The sequence below is a fragment of the Coptis chinensis genome, chromosome 1 (assembly GCF_015680905.1).
Source record: "Coptis chinensis isolate HL-2020 chromosome 1, ASM1568090v1, whole genome shotgun sequence".
Taxonomy (NCBI): Eukaryota; Viridiplantae; Streptophyta; class Magnoliopsida; order Ranunculales; family Ranunculaceae; genus Coptis; species Coptis chinensis.
Genome location: NC_141456.1, coordinates 5,198,531 through 5,219,506, shown reverse-complemented (window position 1 = coordinate 5,219,506; position 20,976 = coordinate 5,198,531). Strand labels below are relative to the sequence as shown.

Genomic DNA, 20,976 nt, shown 5'->3' with positions numbered 1-20,976 from the left:
GGTAAATTTTATTTTTGTTAGTGAAGAAATTGGTGAAGTCTTTGAGATCACAAGTTGCGCCGTCAAGGCTGCTGAGACGTACACAAACGTGTTAGAAACTTCAAACTTAGAATGGTCAAAGTCAAATAATTCCCAAAAAAACCTCGTGCAATTTTCTAGTACTCCTTTTTTTTTTTTTTTTTAAGTACAATCAGTAATCATTTTGAGTACTTTATTTATGATGGTTCAGTGGTTCACATGAATTATTTTCTAAATTTAGATTTTCAAACTTTTTTTTTTTGTATATGTATATAGCCGTATAGAAAAAGACAAAAATTGGCTGAGAGTATCAGAGTACTACTATACCCTCAAAAATTAGTGCAACTGTGTAAGTAGGAGTTGTTTATTAAGCAAATGTAGTGGTTTTAGAGTTGAATCATCATAGATATATTTTCAATCATTGTTTATTTTTATGTTCTCTTTGGTAAAAGCCAGATGGCGAGTCATGGTAACGGTTTCATTTTTTATATTGTCTTACAGCGCAACGTATGCCACTTACGAATTACTTGATCGACGAGAAAATTTGTTCAGATATGATGTTGTAATGTATCTAAATATTCTAATCTTTGGACAATAAGTAGCATTGAACCAAAACACAAACATCAAATTTCAAGTTTTCAAACAACCCTTGCTATTGGAGTTATTCATCTCTCATCGCTCATCAGGACAATATTATTTTTGATTCGTTGGTTCAATTGCTATTGAACAAATCCACTTGTAGCCACCCCCAATATTATGCACATTTTCTGTTGGCATAACATTCAAAAATTCATACTAATCCACTTGAACGAACAGATGCACTTTAATAATTCAAAATTTGCACCAGTAAATTGTCGACATAATCTTGAAAGTATATTGATAACATCTCTAAATAATAAGAAAATATGTTGGAATTGCTTTACTGGATTACTTGGTGAAAATCTCGATCAGCTGTTCATTTCATTTCTAAACAATGACAAGAATTTAGGAACTACGAGATTCTATAAAACTAATAATCACACGCCTTTTTAAACATTTTGTTACTTTCTAATATATATATTTTGATTAGCAAGCCTGTTTTAAACATTTTGTTACTTTCTAATACTTCACGTACTCTCTGGTATATTTTGTAAGCTAAAATCCGAATGTTTAATCAAAATTTAAAGCTTAAGTTTCGTGCTATACTATAATTTCATCTTTCAAGGAAGTATTTTTCCATCTAAACGAAAAATCTCCCTGGACTGAATGTTTAATTGTTAGTTCTCTTTGAAGTTGCTAGAAGTTAAAAACAAAAATCTAATACAATTACCCTGTCTTCGTCGACTCTTCGAAACAAATATCTGTGTTTACAGTTAACACTGAAGAGGTACGTCCGTAATTTCGTACAAATTGGAGCCAGACAATAGAGTGGCGCCATTGGGGAGAAACGGGGCTTGCGGCAATAAAGATTGCACTTTTGCAGGGAATGGAAGTGAAACTGTCTTTAATGACACGTGGCGAAGTTCCAACTACCCAGAAAACAAAGTTAAAGAAGAGCAGTTGAAGCAGTTCATGCAAAGCAGAATCACCATCATCCATGACATAAACAGGGCCAATCCAATAGGTCATTAAAGAGAGAAATTCATATTTTATTTGTCAAAGAGACAGAGAAATTATACATGGATTTCTTTTTAAAAAAAAATAGCATTTTATTTGCTGGTTTCTTGCATGAAAATCAAACATGACAAAGTGACAAGGCCATCCATTGTCTCTCTAAGCGTCCAGTCCTTCCGCTTCTTTGTGCTCCATGGACCATGGCCGGAAAATGTTGAAAATTTTGGTGATTATAACAAAAAAAATTATACAAGCCATATTAGTACGTATTTAATGTTCAATTTTCACATCTCTTTTTCTTTTCTTATTTCGTTGTGGCCTTAATATATATATGGTCAGATATTTTGATTATTTTCTTTTCTGCATTGTGTTAACTTTTTGAAACAGATTTTTGTGCGGACTCGGTCGGCGAGTCTACATCAGCAGATCCGAAGCCTCTTCAAGGTGAAGGACGCATACCCTGGTCGTCATATCCAATCTCCTTGTAGAAAAAATTCATTAATCATACATTTACACCTCGTGAAGGACTGCATTAGGTGGGCATTGGTATATAAAATCAATGATTAGTGTTAGTTAAACTGTAATGGTCCACCATCTCATGTTAGGCACCACGTACCCCCATAGCCTAGCTAGGTGGGTGAATTTAATATCTTCACGATAATATCTGCTCATACACATGTAGATCATAAAATGGAGTTGGAACATATATGGAGGGGAAATTAAAGTCAGGAAACGACCATGGAATTAAATCAGAATGAGTTATACCAAAAAAAGAAAAAGAAAAAATCAGATTGTCAACAGCCATGTATTAGTCTCAATTAACAACGAGAATTACGTGACCAGTAGAAGAAAAATAAAGATAGATAACGAAACATATGTAAAGGGTCACCCATGTCTTATTCTTAGAATATGTCGTTCTCTATCGATACACAACCCCACCATAAACATTAAACCAGAATCAATATGATCTGGAACTTGATATATACTACCTTCTTTTTAGTTGCTAACCAAGCAACCTAACAAGTTTTCAATGTCAAGTTTAACAGCTAGACTCGTGGCGAGTCGTGGTTCCCATGACTTCCCAAGGCAAAGAATAAAGTCTTACTCACATAGAAATATCCGAAAATCATCATATCTGCATATCGGTTTGTGGGAACCCGACACACACGATATCGTCATGAACTCATGATACATTTTACTCAAAATGGCGAAAAAATATATTTATTATTTATTATTTTATTTTAATGTGGATAATGTATTCCTGTTGAAATAAATATTGCACTACCACGGATAAGAAGTTTTCTATTCCTATTTACGATGCTCGATCTATGTACTGATAGGCTGATAGCTACTGTACAATCTTTACAGTTCAAAAGCGAAATATGTATATATCAAGTGGGATCAGCAATTAGACAATTTGTATGTACTTATTGTCATTGACTGCTTAAATTTGTCCACGCAAATCATATTTGGAAATGCCTTCAACATCTGCACTTAAACAATACGTAACAAAGGCCTAAAATGTGAGTTGTCGAGAAAAAGTCCGGCCTCGAGAAAAACTTCAACAACCCTGTGAGCTTAGCAGGCCGATTGTTATCCATATACTTCAATAATCTGGTTTAAATTTTGGTTTACGTCTCCACCAAATGTTTTAACTTGTTTCTTGTTTTCTATTACAGAAGGGGACAAGAAACTAAGAACGATCATTCTCTTTAATCTTTTGAAGATCTTAGAAAGTGACAGTTTATAAGTAAATTAATATTGTTCATCTATATAAAGAAGAATTTTAGATGATCTTAACCTTTGGATGAGACATAATCTTAGATTCTTAGCAAGGTATGTGAGATTTTTTGAAGTCTGGGATAGTGAGATCGATAATACATTTCTTGTTCAAGCACATCGTTATCAAACAATAATTCAGCTCTTATTAAAAAAAAAAAATTACAGCACAGTACGTCGATCATTTGGATTTTGCGTTAACCCACGCAGAACCATATTGTCCAGGATTCAGATAAATAGTCCCATGTCAAGGAGAGAACACTAACCTTAGATTATGCCAGCTATTTTAGTAATTTGGGCCAATGGGGCATGAATATTTGGGCTAGTAAATTCGCGTTTAATATCCGTTTTATATATTTTTACATATAATACGAATAATTTCAAACCTAGGGATTAATACACGAATTTTATGGTCCAGGCTTATAATTGCCAAATAATAAGGCCCGTATTTTTTAAATGAAAAAAAACGTACTATAAAAAGTATGATGCAACTTCAAAATGGAAGGTTTTGAAAATCCATTTAAGTTAGAACCTTCCATACCTAAAGAATATTTGGGCTAGTAAATTCGCGTTTAATACCCGTTTTATATATTTTTATGTATAATACAAATAATAAGCAAAGGTTTCAAACCTAAGGATTAATACACGAATTGGTCCATATATTTTTAAATGAAAAAAATGTATTATAAAAGGTATGATGCAATTTAAAAATGGAAGGTTTTGAAAATCCACTTAAGTTAGAACCTTCCATACCTAAAGAATATCGAAGAACTAAAGTGTTAGCAAATAAATATAAATGAAAATTTGAGTTATATATGTGTAGTTAATGAGCAATTCTGACAAATTATTACATTCTAACTTTGTAATGCAACAAAGTATATCCGATTTTTTCCGTATTATATGCGTATAAAAGACGAATTGTATGTTTGACGTTTTTTTCGTTTTTTTAGCCAAATTTTTAAACATATTATTATTCAAATTTTAAAATTTTTAACGAATAATTTCTATATCGAATTTTTGTCGTCCACGAATTTACTAGCTATGTATACGAGTAAACAAATAATTAAATAAAAAATATATGGATGCGTAACTAAGCTGGTGAGGTTTTACTTCGCCGTTGCAAGGCCCACGTAACGTGGCCCACTTAGGAGCCCAGGAAGTAGTTTAGAACTTTTTAAAGCCCATGCCTAAATGGGCCTAAAGGTGAGTTGAATTGAGGTTTAAGAGATTTATTAGATCGAGTGTCAACTGATAAAAAATGAGGTGTCCATTTTTCTGGAACAGAAGCATAGATTTTCATTTCTCTGAACACCATCAAATCAAAACAATTGAATTGAATTGAATTGAGGTAAGAAGTTCATTTTGAACTGATTTACAATATGCAAAATGCTTATATAAGCTCAAGTATAACTTATAGGAGCAGAGGGTGTGTTTATTATTCTTCAAATGATTGTTATTTATTGAATAATAGAGCTTCATCATGTTCATTATGTACTTGTTGTTCATTTCCTATTAATGGAGTATCATTAGGCCCTAGGTTTTTCTATGGGTTAAGACAATCTACCTTAATTCATTGGCCAGCTTCTAGAAAGTTGGTTTTGGGTGGTGGGGATAGATTTTGTCGATTACCCATTTGCAATGTCGGTCGGGTTTGTTATAATGAGTGTTGCACTGCAGAGGAGAGTTTTCAGTGTAGGTGTAGTGGGAGAAGGAGGAGGAGGATTGGTTGTATGGTGTGGGAGGAGGGGAGTGAGAGTTGTGATTTGGGTAGTGATGGGACTATGGAAGCAATGCTCAGTTTGTTAAGTGAGGAGAGTGATGAGAATTATGTTGGTGTTAGAGAACGGAGAAGTCGGTTTGCGGCAGAGAGAGCTCGTGGAGAGAAGAGTAGGATTAGTGATTATAGGAGAAGGGAAAAAGATGTGGAGTGTGATTCTAGCAAGTGGAATGCCAAGGGTAGGTTTGAATATGTCAGAAAGTCGAGGGAAGATGAGAGTAGGTTGTTGGGAAGAACGAAAGGTTCTTTGAGGGGTGAAAAGCTTGAGTTAAGAAAAGACGGGTCTGCCTGTTCGTCTTACTACTCTCTGTTGTCTTCGGATGAGATTGAAGAAAGTGATGTGGATGTTCAATTTAATAACAGAGCTGTTGTTGAATCTTCAAGAAGGAATAAGAACAAGGAATCTAGAAGGGGGAGAGATGAGGTTATAGTGAAGAATGTAATAGAACAGTCAACAAGGAACGACAATGATGGCACAGGACTCCAGGGAATCTCAACAGGGGGAAATGATTCAGTGGGATATACTTCCGTGGAGGCTGGTTCTAATTTCCATTCAAGAAATGTGAGGAAGAACATGCGTACAGATGTGTCAGCCAGACAAGAGGAATCAAGGACAGAGTCCTTAACAAATCGTTCAAATGTCCTGAAAAGCCATAAAAGTGATGCCGAAACGAGTTCTGCTTCCGAAAATCGCTTCAGCGGTAGAGGAGATAGTTCTTTATTGTCCTCCATTTCAGTTGATGAAACAAAACAGATAAACAGCCAAGCAGGAAGTGCTTCCAGGTCCCAGCCTAGCTTTAGAGGAAGTGAAGAAAGCCTTACTGCAACAGTGGATTCGGTGGACGAAGAGAGAAAGAGATTTAGCCAGACTGGTAACTTTAGTATTGAGCAAATTGAATCAAGAAGGAAGTCGCACCAACTTAGGATGTCAGACAGCCATGACAATGGTAGCAGAAGGAGCTCCACTTCTCAGAGGTTTTCTGAGTCTAGATTGAAGAACATGGAAGAGTCCACATCATTTCTGAGTTCATATCAAGAGGCAGAAGTGCAAGATATCCAATCTGATCAAAAAGTTGGTTGGGCAACCAGATCAACTGAAGAATTGCAAGGCCTGACTACTACATCAGTGACCAGTAACAGTGATACAGCATTAGTTAGTAATTCCCAAAAACTTTCTGAAAGGAGAATGAGTCCCCAAGATGAAATTTCAGCCTCAGTTGTCCCCATAATGTCAAAGAGCTACGACAGTGACATAAGAAAGACTTCCACTTCGCAGAGGCTGTATGGCCAGCTCAAAGAGCGGAAAGAGAGTTCAACTTCACTCCGGAGTTCATTTCATGAGGCAGAACTGCGACTAATGCAAACTGATCAACGAGTTGTTCAGGAAACCAAATCAACTAAAGGGTCCCAAGACCTAACTGGTATGTCAGCGACCAGTGTCAGTGATATGACAACTGTCGGTGGTTTCCAAAGATCTTCTGAAATACAAATGATTCCCCAAGAAGAAAGCTCAGTTTCAGTTGTGAGCTTCATCGGGGGAAGCGAAAGTGGAGGAAAATCCTGGCAAGAAAGTGAACACGAAACCAAACAACTTAGGTCAAGGAAAGAGTCTGAAAGGCTTACTGAAATATCAAGTTTTAGGGAAAACTCTGCTAACCGGGGTTCTAGTTCTCAAACATTAAATTTTGATCAGCGTGCTTCTGACCAACGAATACATGATGGGAAGGAAACTGGTAAGAATTTACAGGTAACAGTGGTGCCGCCACCATCTAAAATTGTAGATGGAACGTCCCAAGAAGATGTTTGCTACAAAAAACCTGGTAGTGGATGTGCAAAAGGAGATGTTTATTCTGAAACGCCGGGTAGTGGCTCTAGTACTTTATATGAGCAAGAAATAGCTCCATCTTCCCCCGGTGAATTAGAAAGGGGATTAGGAAAGGATCACATGTATGAGGAGAAGTCAGATATCATGTTCCATGAAGATGCATTAGGTTCAGCAAACCGCCTTGAGGAATCTTCCACAGAGTTTGTTAGGCAGTTTGTGGAGAAATTAACTCATGAAGTATCAATATCTGAACTTCAGGAGGAGAAGACATCATCCCAAACAACCTTGAATTACAATGATGAAGAGTACACACAGCAGGTTTCTAGTCTACAAGTACCTGAGGACGTCCACTCTCAGGTGCATGATTCGAGGAGATCATTTATAAGGTCTCGAGTGAGAGGACCTTCAGATGAAATGTGGGATGTGGCTGGTCCATCTGCTGCCAAACCTGCTAGGGGTGAAGCACCTGGGAAAGTCCCTTCTGCTACTGAAAGTGCCATTGTCAGGACTGGCAAGTCCTTGTGGAGTATTGTTGGAGATATAGTTAGATTGCGGTGGGGTGCACGTTCTGGAACTCATAACTCAACCATCAATTCAGGTGGTAAGAGTTCTTCAAATGAGTCAGTTGGCAGTGAGGCGTGGTTTTCTAGTCATGATACTGATGAAAAAGATGATGAGAATGTCAAGAAGGGAAGACAAAGCATGCCAAAGTTTCGTGGATCTTCGTCTCGACCCTCTCTGGGGAAAACTGGAACTCAGAGCCTAGGAGGTGATTCTGAATGTATGAGTTCAAACAACAATAAAATTGAAATCAAGGCTGATGCAGTTTCTTCTTTAAATACTTTAGAAGGCAGTTCTGCATCTAAAGGTGCTTCTTCAGCTTCAAAGGGGGAAACTTTTAGTTGGAAATCTGATGAAAGGAGAAATAGTGAAACTCCTTCCAGCAACTTGACAGCCTCCTTATCATTACCATTGCCCCCAAGGCACTTGACGCGTTCTCCCGCCGTCAATGACGAAATATCTGATAGTGATAAAGCTGTTGCATCTAGAAGCGGCTTCATGCAGATGGAGCAACCTGGCAGAGAGAGTCCAACTGAATCCTCTGGAGCTGAGGTGAAGGATGGTGAATTGAAACACAGGAAGCTTCAAAGGAATAAGCAGGTTAAGACACAAACATTTGAAGAATGGGAAGAAGCATATACACTTGAAAATGAACAGAGAAAAACAGATGAGATATTTATGAAGGAAGCCCTTTTAGAAGCAAAAAAGGCTGCTGATGTTTGGGAAGTACCAGTTGGTGCCGTTCTTGTACAGCATGGAAAAATTGTTGCTCGAGGATGCAATCTGTAAGTGTCTTTACAGCTTATGCTTTCTTTGCCTCTGAGATTAGCTTTATACCAACCAGGGAATGTTTAATCATTGTCTGTATTTCAGAGTGGAAGATTTACGAGATTCCACTGCTCATGCGGAGATGATTTGCATACGTGAAGCCTCTAAGTTACTTCAGACATGGAGACTCTCGGTATGTTCTTGTAAACATTGCTTGCTATCTTCTAACCCATAGGCTAAATTACTCCAACTTAATTGACTGAGTGGATCTAATTTACATGCAATGTAAAGTACTTCGGCTTCTTGAATTTCGAATCTTGTTACTATTTTAAAAAGCCATTTCATGAAATATGGTTTGAAAAAATTTAAAGCTCTCTGAAAAAGTGTAACATATATATATATATATATATATATATATATATATAGGAGCAGGTTCCGTTTACCATACTTTTTATACCATAGTTTATATCAAACACCCTTACAAGATTACTTAAGTATTAATAGTTCATGGATATGATCTACTAACCATAGATAACATCTCTAAAAAAATTCATCTAATTTGGAAGTCTCTAACCTAGTTAAAAATTGTTGTCAACTTTGGATTTTTTTTAATGGCTCAGATTTTTCGATTTTGCAATCATCTTTTGATATAGTTAAACCTTATCAAATGAGTTGAAATTTTATAGAGGTGATCTTTATGGTTAGTTGAACACATCCACAAAAAACTAGGTAAAGTTATGGGGCATGGTATAAAAAGTATGGTAAACGGAACCTTCTATATATATATATATTTCTGATAACTATTTTACCTCTCCTGAAATCTTTGCACAGGGGACAACCCTTTATGTAACACTTGAACCATGTCCCATGTGTCTTGCGGGTGCTATTCTTCAAGCTAGAATCGACACAGTGGTGTGGGGAGCTCCCAACAAGCTTTTAGGAGCTGATGGTAGCTGGGTTAGGTATGATTGCAGTTAATGTTGGTTCTCTTGTGCAAATTGTTTGTTTCATTTTTCTTTGATCTTTTCTTATCTTCATAGACTCTAGTTTATACTGAATTTGTTATTTGAATTATATAAAACTTTAGCAGCCTGATATTAATTATGAATTATCTGGTTTTTTTCAGTCTTTTACTAAGAGTCCAATAGGCCATATGGTCGTGATTAGCTGACAATAGGACTAATAAAGGGTGATCTTGGACACACCCATAAAAACACTCCCGTACCCCCAGCTTTAAAATAAATAAATAAAATTGTTTAAGCCACATTTAGGTTCCTAAGTTACATTTTTTTTTAATTAAGTGTACCCAAAACCAGTGTTCAAAACCTCGAAATCTCAGGAGTCAACTCGGCGAGTTGTGTTTACATGAAAACAATGACAATATGTTAAATTATTTGAAAAGAATAAATAAATAATATAAAAGAAATGGATTTTCATCGGGTGATGAAGGAACAATCGGTGTGTGTTCCACATTTCACAATGTAAGTTACTTTCCTTTCTTTAATTTTGGAAGGTTCAAGTCCTCTTATGTCCTCAGGCTCTAGTAGAGTTCAAATTTCATCGTTATGAACATTTGCTTTAACTGGATTCACATCATTCTCAACAATGTTTCCTGTTGGAACTTCCAATAATGCTTTGTTAGATTTGCTATCGGTCTGCAGCTTCAACAACTCTGCTAATTTAACCTCAAAATTGTCAGATAAAAGCTGAAACCCCACCTCTTTTGCAACAGAGCTTAATTTAACTTGTTTCTTCTGTCGAAACAGAAGTGCCAATAGGTTGAAGAATCAATGCTGAGGAAGCCGTCTCTTCTTGGCCAGTATTACTTTCAAAAAAATTATGTATTCCTTTAACGCCTTGGAGCATCACCAATTCCTTTAATGTCTCCTTGACTTTTTCTAAAGCTCCAATGTCGTCAAAACTAACTCCAATATCATTTGACGGAATTGTATGCTCATAAGGCCAAAACTATTAAGTCTCCTGCCAAATTGTCTGTCTCGTCTATGCTTCGTGATGATTCAATCCCCATGAGGAATGCTAATAGTTATGTGACTTTTCCTTTAGTAAGGACCTGGTTGGATAATAATGCTTCAATGGAGTTTGGAGGATGGGGCATGGTACGACGTCTCTACTTTTATTTCTCATAGGATGTTTGAGACAGTTGATCCGGAAGTCTGAATTCGGTTCGCCGGTTTTGGCGCAGATGAGGATGAGTGGGTCAATGAGTGCAAGCATGTGAGACAGCTGTCTCTCCCTTGAAGCATCAGAACGTGTTGCTGTACTTTCTGGGGACCTTATACTCTGTTTTTAGGAAGGTAAAGACCAAGCTCTTTACTTTGATGCCCACGTCCTTGACGCACAAAGGAGGAGGCATAACGTATGAGGATGTCGTTGCAGGTTCCATGCGTTACGATCATGATCAGTTGGAGGAAATTGTGCTCCTCAGAAAAGTGTCGTCGGCCTGAAACTGATTACAGGTTGCATTTACTGCATGCATCAAATGAGCAGGCCAGCATAGAACCAAAGAGTACAGGGACTCTTCCTTCAATCAGCACTTTGAGGGATATTAGTTCTGGAAGTAACAAAGTTCAAATTCAAATTAAAAAGGAGGGAGCTACCAGACTTTCCGGTTACAACTTCTACGGGTTCTCATCCGATACATACAACCACGAAGGATTTTTCAACAACCTTGGCCGTGTGTTGTTTCCTTTTGGGTCGGGGTTTTTTATTTTTTTTATTTATTTTTTTTTTTTTTTGATTGAGGCGGTTATGGGGTATGGCAAAAACTTTAGTTAGTTATGTGGAGTGTTTTTATGGGTGTGTCCAAGATCACCCCTAATAAAGTAATAATTGGAATAACTTGGGATACCGGGTTCATCTGTTTGTTGTTTTTCCATCGGTTAACAGTCAATACTACTTTCTAGCTGATTGTTACCTTGATCTTACCATTGTGAAAAGAAAAATTGTGCTTGAAGTTCAACGATGCAAATGTTTTGACTCAAACTATCACTTGCAGACTTTTTTCCTGATGGGGTGAAGCAGGAGGCACTTCTAGTCTTTCAAATCAAGCAGCTGCTCCAGTCCATCCATTTCACCCAAAATGACAATTGTCGCGTGGTATTTTTGGCAAGTGAATGTGCTGATGCAATGCAGCAATTCTTCCAGCTTAGGAGAAGAAAGGAGAAGAAAGAAGATTCACCAACAACTTCAAGCCTGCCTGTTTCACATCATCCCTCAAAATTCTTTTCAAAGATGCATGACATGTTCAGCATCATGTTTTGTCTGTAGCATGTGGAAATCTGGTTCTACAGTTGTTCAATTATGTTGCGCTGAATGTTTGCATGACCGAAGTCACTACATTTTCTATAGTTATATTTACTTGTTACTATGAAAATTGCAATTTTTCTGAGTATAATTCCATGATTTAGTTAGGTAAGAGATGTACCGTTCAACAGGGGAATTAGTGTTGTGCAATAACTGCCACTGCAAAATACTTGGAAAGCCCTTAAGTTACAATAGGATAAAAACGTCTTAAACCTTGAAGTGACTTGGTTTTGTAGGCGTTTGAACTTTCAATGCCGCCTGTTTGTTTTATATATTTAGCTTGTATCCCTTAGCTTGTAGCCTTGTATGGCTTGCGTTTTTTACAATGGTTTGTATCACTTTAGCGTTGGGGTTTGTGACAGTTCATGAATGTACAATTCAGTAAGTTATCTACTAGCGTCTGGAATTGTATTAACCTGAAACTTATGGCTGGAACAACTAAATTTACGTAATGGTTTGTATGGAACTGTACTATCCAAAATACATTGTTTGATCAGTGACTTCTCTGCTACTCTAACATGTTTCCACCTATTTGCTTTTGGTTTGACAGAATTCGGTCATCCGTTTGTCTTGCATTTGCCCTCCCCTCTACCTATATGCAAGCCAGTCCTCTACCTAAATGCAATCCCACATTCCCCATAATGTAGTAGTCGGAGAGTCTATTCATATGAAGTATACATCTCTCCACACTCACCAAACCCTGCTCCTTTCAAGTTTTCTCCAGACCTATGTATATAAACAAATATTCTTTCCCTATATTCTCATCTCCAAACAATGAGCTCATGGTGGTACTTTCCTATCTTGACCTGTGTCTTGATTTCTATAAACGTTGTTGGCGCACAGACTGCAGTGGCGCCTTCAAAGCCACCAATTATAGCAGTACAACCACCTCGGAACACGGCTGCTACTGCTCCCACAATCACCACACCAACAGCTTCACCAGCTCCTGAATTACCACCATCTTCTAGCCCACTTACTACACCACCACCATCTTCAAGTCCAGCTCAAAGTCCACCACTATCTGCCCCATCCCAAACACCAAAATTGCCACCAGCGCCAGCTTCACGTGCACCTCTTCCACCCTCCCTACCACCACCACCACAGGTGTCACCAACACCAGTGGTAATGCCACCTGCACCAACACCGTCGAAGCAAACACCAGTACCATCACCTATGCCTTCGCCACCAAAGACACCACCAGCACCAGCGCCAGCACCAATTACTGAACCACCAGCACCATCACCATCACCAGATCTAGTGCCCTCACCTGCACCAGCTCCTACAAAGAGCAAAAAGAAGAAGCGCAGACATAAGCATCATCATCATCATGCACCAGCGCCAGCACCAATTGTTGTTAGCCCTCCAGCACCACCCATTGCAAACTCTGAGGATGTCACTGCTCCAGCACCAACACCAAATCTGGTAATGTGATTGAGTCAACAAGTTTTCATTTATCTCAAATTTTTGTTCTTAGCATTACTTCTGAAACTTTAGCATGGCATAAGTAGATATAGGACTTCGCTAGGCCTGCTCTCTTGATATCAACAATACTAATCCTTTTTCCAATCAATTACAGAATCATGGGACCTCGGTGTATCAGCAGGGAGGACTACGGACAAGTTCTTTGAGGATTGGATTAGTTGTTCTTGCTCTACTTGCAGTAACAGGCTAGACCTTCTTGCAATTTTTAAAAAAGAAAAGAAAAAACATTTGTTCAAACTATAATGTACTGCACGCATTAATTCCGTTCTTCAAAATTTTTTTGGTTCAATAATCACATGTTGCGCCCAAAGCTTAGGGAATCAGCAGTAATAGATCAGAAATGTTTCCTCGGCTTGGGCTGCACTTTTAAACGCTTCACGGTTTATAATGCAGCATGGTTAAGCAAGGATCGAATGATCCCAACACCTATTGTCCTCATTCTTTTCGAGAAATGTATTCAAACACATTTGATCTAAAACAGATAGTCTGGTGTTACTTTCAATACATGCAGAATTCTCCAAGTCTCAACCGTGCATCAAATCATTAAGCAACATAAACATTCTTTCTAAAACCAATTCCTCCAAATTTTCACATTTTTCCGGTCTAACATATATATATTTTTTTCGATAATAAACCGGTCTAACATATATAGATGAACGTGATTGTGTTGAATTGATTCTTGCTCAAGATGTAACGTTAGAATGGCAAGTCAAAAATAACACGAGAAATTGATGTATAGCATGTTATAGAGATATGATTGTTTATCGCCAAGACTCCAACGCAATAGATGGTATTGGCATTCAAGTTTGCACTCTTATCACAAAATTTAGACTATTATAATAATAAGTGGAGACACTATCCTAACATCAAATGCCAAATTTTCAATAATTTGGTGTTTTTTCATCTTCAGTAGAGACACATATTGATGAAAACACCAAAGCAAACACCAAATTGGCGAAAATTTGGTGTTTACTTTAGTGCTGTATCAAATCTCTCTCGCAGCTTTGGATAAACCGCGCAGTTTTCCGAATACCGCGTGGGCTTTCGTGCTAGTTTGGGCCTCTGTCTCGAAGTGTTTCGAACACCAAATTTTGATGTGTGGCGGTTTACCGAAAATTGCGTGGGCTTGGGCTTGGTCTCTTGCGCGGTTTTGTGAAAGCCTTGCGTGGTTTGGTGTCGAATATTTGATGTTTCTCCTGAACTTGCTTGGTGTTGGTTTGGTTTGGTATTTGGTTTGGTTCAAATATTTGGTGTTTTTTTGGTATCTCTCCTAAAGATGTCATCTTCAGGAGTGATACCAAAAAAACACCAAATTTTTTAACCAAACCAAACTTACACCAGCCAACTTCATGAGGCAATATCAAAAAGTTGACATCAAATGCAGCAATTTTGGATAAATCGTGTCATATAGTCCACGCTGCTTTCGCAAAACCGCGCCAAAGACGCCCACCACATAAGCCCAAGCCCACGCGGTTTTCTAGAAACCGCACAGTGTGTCGCATACCGCATGCTATCATCTTTTAACCCTGTGTTTCCTGCGTGGCTCTCTTCATTCTTCATTTTTTATGTTCCCTCTCTCCACGCGGTTTTTCCAAAACTGCGAGAGAGATTTGATACAACACCAAAGCAAACACAAAATTTTGGCTGATTTGGTGTTTGTTTTGGTGTTTTTATCAAAATGTGTCTCTCTTAAAGATGAAAAAACACCAATAATTTGGTGTTTGATGCTAGGATAATGTCTCTCCTAAAGATGCTCTAATGTTTCAGCTTTGGCTATGAAGAGAGGTATTGTTGTCTCTTCATCATTAAAGGAGAGTGGTGGTCTATTTGAGGTTGCGGCTATTGAAAAACCTTATGGGGTTTCCTTTGTAACTCTTCCAGACCGATGTCTTGTTGTCCCGAAAATCAGATTTGTCACTCTTCCAGCCAAGAGCTCGACATCACAAGGCTCATTGATCCAATAGTCCTGAAAAAAAAAAACAGTTGTGCGAATATGAGTTAACCAAACTTAGTTGTCCTGCAAAAAGTCTCTTGGGGTTGTTGTTGCCTAAACCTAGCAAGTACGGTGTGAAACAAGGCTATTATGTTACATTCTCTAGATAAAGGAAAGTTTATGTTCTAAGGTACTTCAGAGAGGTTCCGGGAGCCAACTATTTTCCCCATGTTACCTTTTTATTTCGTTATTCCGTAAAAGTTTCCATTGTAATTAACCTAGAGGTTTATAAGTGACAGAAAACTTGCAATTATTTTAGCAAACTTTCAAAATTTTCAGTGAGAATATAATCAACAAAAAAAATAATATAAAATAAAGACTAATAAAAAACATTGTAATTAACCAACTTTTTTTTACGTCTCTTTTTGCCCTTATAAAATTATCATTTATTATTTATTTTGAGTCCAAAACCATTAAAGAGGGAATGTGTCTTTGAATGTTTGATGGGTTAATAAAAGAAACAAATAGCCAAAGCCCAACCGACCGGTTTGCATAATTCTAATCACCTATAACAAACCCGTAAGCTCTCCCTCCTTTCTTTCACTCTCACTTTTTAAACAAGCGTTAGACCTCAACCCGGAAAAAAACAAAAAAAACAAAAAACAAAAAACAAAAAACAAATTTAGGAAAGACTTGCATACGGCGCAGCTTGTTGTGCGTTTGTCCTAATTATTTGTAAAACTCATTATCATTATTATTAATAAAATTTCAACTTAAAATAAAAACAAAACAAAACAATGTAATTTTTTACTTTCAATGTTAATCTTTTATAGTTTTTTCTATATGATAGTAGAGTTATACAGACTTATAACATTATAGGAAGTTAACAATTTGTTGAATTGTTGTAGGCTTAAGATTATGTAGATATATATAGACGTAGTAATATCAATTAATGGTTTAAGTAATGACTTCATTAGTCCATATTAAATTTTTAGTACTCTAGTTTTGTGAATTGAAATAAATGCATAATTTTGTTGAAATAATGCATATAAGATAAATAATTAATTAGTCTTCGTGAGAAGGTTCGCGACACAAAAATGGCGAGGCTTATCCACATACCTAATCATAACCAAACCATTACAACTAGCAACTACCATATGTGAAAGTTTATTACTCAAATCGCGTATAACAACCTCCTCGTTTTCAATCTCCACAACATAAGTATCACACTTGGTGTCCCAATTCTCTCTATCCAGAATCAGTATACCAGGTTCCGAACGAAGGAGATGGTGATTAGCAAAACATGGATCTAGTATTGAGTTTGACCATTGAGGGCATACTCGCCTTAGATCGTTTAATGTATGTACTGGAAATTGCTCCAAGGTCTTTAACAGAATGTCTTTGGGCAGATTTGACATCACACGTTTTTGTCTATTCTTCTCATTATCTCGACACTGAATATCCATCTTTTACAAATAGAAAAAAATCTAATAAAATGTATTAAATAAATCAGAGTACGGTGGAGCAGGGACCAAAATATCGCCGATATATCTGATATATTGCCGATATATATCAGTATTTTGGTACACTGACATCGATATTTTCGACATATATCCACCGAATATAAAACTTTTTTTTCCGATATATATCGGAATTTCAGATATAAAACTTTATATCGCCGATATAATCGATATATCTGATATTTATGATATATATCGGTTGACTTTTTGACCATTTTTTAATATAAATCCAATATTTCCAATATATTTCCGATATATCCGATATTTTAAATAGTTTGGACTGGTCACCAAAAAAATAGATATATCCGATATATATCAATTTTTGGGTACACCGATATATTGATCGATATCGATATTTTGGGCCTTGCGGTGGAGTATCCGACATGTTTCCAAGGCGCATCCGCGCGTATCGGTGTCTGATATGTGTCCAATACGGATTCTTTGCCTCTGTTGAAATATTCGTGATTTATTGAAAATAACAAAAATTGAGTATGTGTCCAACACGACATAATTATTTTTAAAATATGGCGTGTACAGCAATACGCCCCAGCTCGGTAAAAATATAACTGAAAGTGGTGTTGGGTAGCTCCATAGTCAAGATATCTGCCAATGGATTTTGGAAAAATACATTAAGCAGCAAGTTCCATCCTAAATTATAACAACTTTCTCGTGGCCAAATTGACAATTGACCTCAGGGTTTTTAATTCGCTACTGGGATGCTATATTACTGGCAATGTGGATGGCGGTTTGTTTGTCACTGTAGAGGTTATAGGTTCTTGAGGTTTAAGCAAAATGCTTACCAAGCTAATAGGCCTTAATTCACCAATATTAGAGGTCCCCATTACTTACTGGACTAGTATACGTAGGAAGTAGAAGTTGATCCTAACATCTCATTGATCATCTGGACTTTATATTAGTGTGAAAGTGGGCAGATTAGGACTAAATCCTTTTCTTCCTGGTTCAGCAACCCGTTATACTTTATCGGCGTACTGTAATTTGGTGAAATAGTTCATCTTGATCACATACGTTCTCACAATTAAAATTTTCTTGCGGTTAAATAGCTTTCTGATTCTTATAGGTGTAGAAAGTAATTTAGGGAAAAGTTAAGTGAATGAGAAAGCTCATCACTTATATTTATAGAATCATAATAGAAACCCTAGAAAGGATAATAAAGTAATTACAAAGGTAATATAGGAAAAATACTATAATAGCCCTGCTAACACTCCCCCTCAAGCTGGACTATGGATATCACACATACCCAGCTTGGACAAAACATCCGAAAATAGTCTACTACTAACCGCCTTCAGAAGAAAGTCCGCGAAGTCGGCCGAGATGTCGGAACATATAAAGCACAAATCTGTCCAGAAGTCACTTTCTCAAGGAGAAAGTACCGATCAACCTCTATATGTCTAGTACGATCATGTTGCACAGGATTAGCCAAAATGCTAAGAGCAGACTTGTTGTCACAGTAAAGCGTCATCGGAAGAGAGACATGTAGATGAAGGTCTCGTAGAAGACGTTTTAGCCATATCATCTCACATACACCTTGGGCCATCGCCCTATACTCTGCTTCAGCACTGGACCTAGAAACAACATCTTGTTTCTTACTCCGCCATGTAACCAAATTACCACCAATAGTGGTGGTACAATACCGTAAGTAGATCGACGATCGGATCTACAACCCCGCATAGTCAAGATCAGCCCACACCGACCCGAGAATGACCATTATCTCAAAACAAAAGGCCACGCCCGTGACATCCTTTGAGATAACGGCTACCACTAATAGTCTGCCCGAAGATGAGGAATGCCGGGCTTGCATAAACCGACCGAGAACGCCAACCACATATGTAATATCGATCGGTAAGAGAAAGATAGAGGAGCTTCCCAAGAAGCCGACATCGACCAATGTCGCCCAACAACTCCCCATCATAGTCGGCTAGGGTGATGGTTCGTTCAATAGGTGTCTCGCCAGGACGACATGCAAGTTGCCCCGGGCAGAGAGAAGATCAAAAATATACTTTCTCCGAGAGATAAAAATACCGTAACTAGAACGAAAGCAACCTCAATCCCAAGGAAGTAACGCAAGGGGCGAGATCGTCACCGAAAGCCGGTATCGAGATAGGATTTCAGGTCACTAATACCCTCAACATCATCGCCAATAATAACAATATCGCCCACATAAACAAGCAATACAACAATCTTCGCATCGTGAAAGTGTCTAAGAAACAAGGTGTGGTCACTTTGACTCGAACATATCCATATGCAGTCATGGTCAGAGTAGCAAATGTTTCAACCCTGCGCGAGGAGACCGCTTAAGCCCATAAATAGACTTTTTTCAACCGCACACCAAGCCCGGTAGAAGAACGAAAACGGTGGTGAAGACATATACACCTCTTCTTGTAAAGCCCCATGAGAAAGGCATTTTTACATCCATCCGAAAAAGGGGCCATGACTTGACGCAAAGAAGAGAAAAAAATAACTCGAATCGATTCATCTTGGCCACGGGGAGCAAAGGTCTCCCGATAATCAACCCCATGAATCTGTGCATACCCCTTAGCAACCAACCGAGCCTTTGTACCTACTAATCGTTCCATCCGGGTTTTGTTTCACCGTGAAAACCCATTTACACCGACCGCTTCTACGGCCAGCGGAAGAGAAACCAAGACCCAAGTATTATTGACCTCTAATGCATGTAATTCCTCTAACATCGCAGCCTTCCAATGAGGTCGGGCTAAAGCCTCGCTTAATCGTGACGCGGGTATATCAACCAATGAGAGAGAAGCCCGAAAAGATCTCAGAAACTAGGAGACAAACGATGATCCGAAGTATAATTAGTGATAGAATAAGCTACGATAGCATATCTAGTCGGCATTCCCGCAAAGACGCTTCTTTTTTCCTAACAATAGGTGGAGTATCGCTTATATCAACAACCGTAAATCAACATCAATAGTAACCGGTACGGGAGGGATAGGAGATGGCTCAATACCGTAAAAGTGAATCGCTGGCGAGTGGTGAACCCGAGAAGCGTAAGATGTCCGCACCGTGGAGAAGGGTTGCTCGATATCGACGCAGTATAGACTCAGAAGGAGGTGAAACCAAATGTGGAACCGAGGGGAGACTATATGCTCGGGCGAACACTCATCGGAAGTGGAAAAGAAATAGGAACCGAATGTGAATTTCATGAGGAAAAGCGGAGTAATGGAAACCACTCCCCTCGAGATAGAACATCACCGAAAAGAATGGAGCATGTTCAAAGAAGGTAACGCCCATGGAGATGAAACAACGACGCGATGAGGGGTGATAACACCGATAACCCTTCGAAAGTATGAGAGTAACCCAGAACACACATTTCAAAGCACGTGGATCTAGTTTAGAGATAGACTCGGTGACTTGGGACGAAACAAACACACCCATAAACACGAGGTGGGATTTGAAAACAGAACCATCGGGATGAATAATGGAATACGGGTGCGAAAGCCAAAAGCTCGAGATGGAGAACGGTTAATGAGATACACACCGTGAAGGACAAAGATCGCACTGTAAACGTGAAGGAACATTCATGCCAATAGACATAGCACGAGCAAGATCAAGAATATGACGGTTTTTTCTTTCGACTTGCCATTTTGCCGGTGGAGTTTGAAAGTGTTAGAGGTTTGATGCAAAATACCATTGGCCTCACGTTAATGTTGAAGACCATGAGACGAAATTCCCCCCTCGACGTAACTAAAGACTTTAATCTGGGTTGTACCAAACCGCGGTATGCGAACCATTCAAAAAACTCGAAAATGGAGGAGACTTCATCTTTGGATTTCATTAAATAAACCCAAGTACACCTAGAGAAATCATCAATGAATAACACAAAATAACGAAATCCTAAAACAGAAGTGACCGGGGTAGGACCCCAAACATCAGAGTGCACAATATCAAACAAAGACGAAGTTTTATTACTACTTAATGGATAAGGGCTACAATGATGTTTAGCTAGTTCACATGTCTCACAAGATAGACTTGACATGGATACTTTGGAAAAGAAAGATGGAAACAAATAACGTAGATACTCAAAAGAAATATGACCTGAGCGGTGATGCCAACGTAACACCCGCTTTACATTTTCACTACCGCATCTAAGACTCTAACCGAGGGCATGGGAGAGATCAAGAAACAGGTCTATCCAAGTACATATAAGCCACCCTCTTCACGCCCATCGCCAATCACCTTCTCGCGACACCGGATCCTCGAAAACACAAGAAGATGGATAAAAGGTTACACCGCAGCTTTACATCTTTGGTAAGTTTACTAACGTAAATAAGATTGGTGGTCAACTTGGGGACATGAAGAACATCGTAACAAAATGAATCAAGAATCGATACAACCCTCGCCTCTACAATAGGCGCTT

At 38.2% G+C, this 20,976-nt stretch overlaps 2 protein-coding genes and 1 pseudogene across 2 annotated transcripts; all 3 read left to right on the top strand.

Moving 5' to 3' along the window:
* Positions 1 to 4,709: 4,709 nt before the first annotated feature.
* On the top strand, positions 4,710 to 11,736 carry LOC147521568 (tRNA(adenine(34)) deaminase, chloroplastic-like). The gene is given in 5 exon segments (XM_086565993.1): positions 4,710 to 8,338; positions 8,427 to 8,514; positions 9,153 to 9,283; positions 11,338 to 11,443; positions 11,445 to 11,736. Coding segments are annotated over 5 exon segments (4,059 nt in total). The 5' UTR covers positions 4,710 to 4,769; the 3' UTR covers positions 11,610 to 11,736.
* Positions 10,325 to 11,249, top strand: LOC147521569 (protein SAWADEE HOMEODOMAIN HOMOLOG 2 pseudogene; annotated as a pseudogene).
* Positions 11,737 to 11,865: 129 nt separating the features above from the next.
* Positions 11,866 to 13,629, top strand: LOC147521567 (uncharacterized). The gene is made up of 2 exons (XM_086574158.1): positions 11,866 to 13,067; positions 13,222 to 13,629. The coding sequence occupies exons 1-2, from the start codon at positions 12,420 to 12,422 to the stop codon at positions 13,315 to 13,317; spliced, it is 744 nt and encodes a 247-aa protein (XP_086430284.1). The 5' UTR covers positions 11,866 to 12,419; the 3' UTR covers positions 13,318 to 13,629.
* Positions 13,630 to 20,976: the final 7,347 nt, after the last annotated feature.

Coding starts and splice junctions, on each gene's coding strand:
- LOC147521567 (XM_086574158.1), top strand. CDS start 12,420: ATGAGCTCATGGTGGTACTTTCCTATCTTGACCTGTGTCTTGATTTCT. Junction 13,068..13,221: donor CAGCACCAACACCAAATCTG/GTAATGTGATTG, acceptor AATCAATTACAG/AATCATGGGACCTCGGTGTA.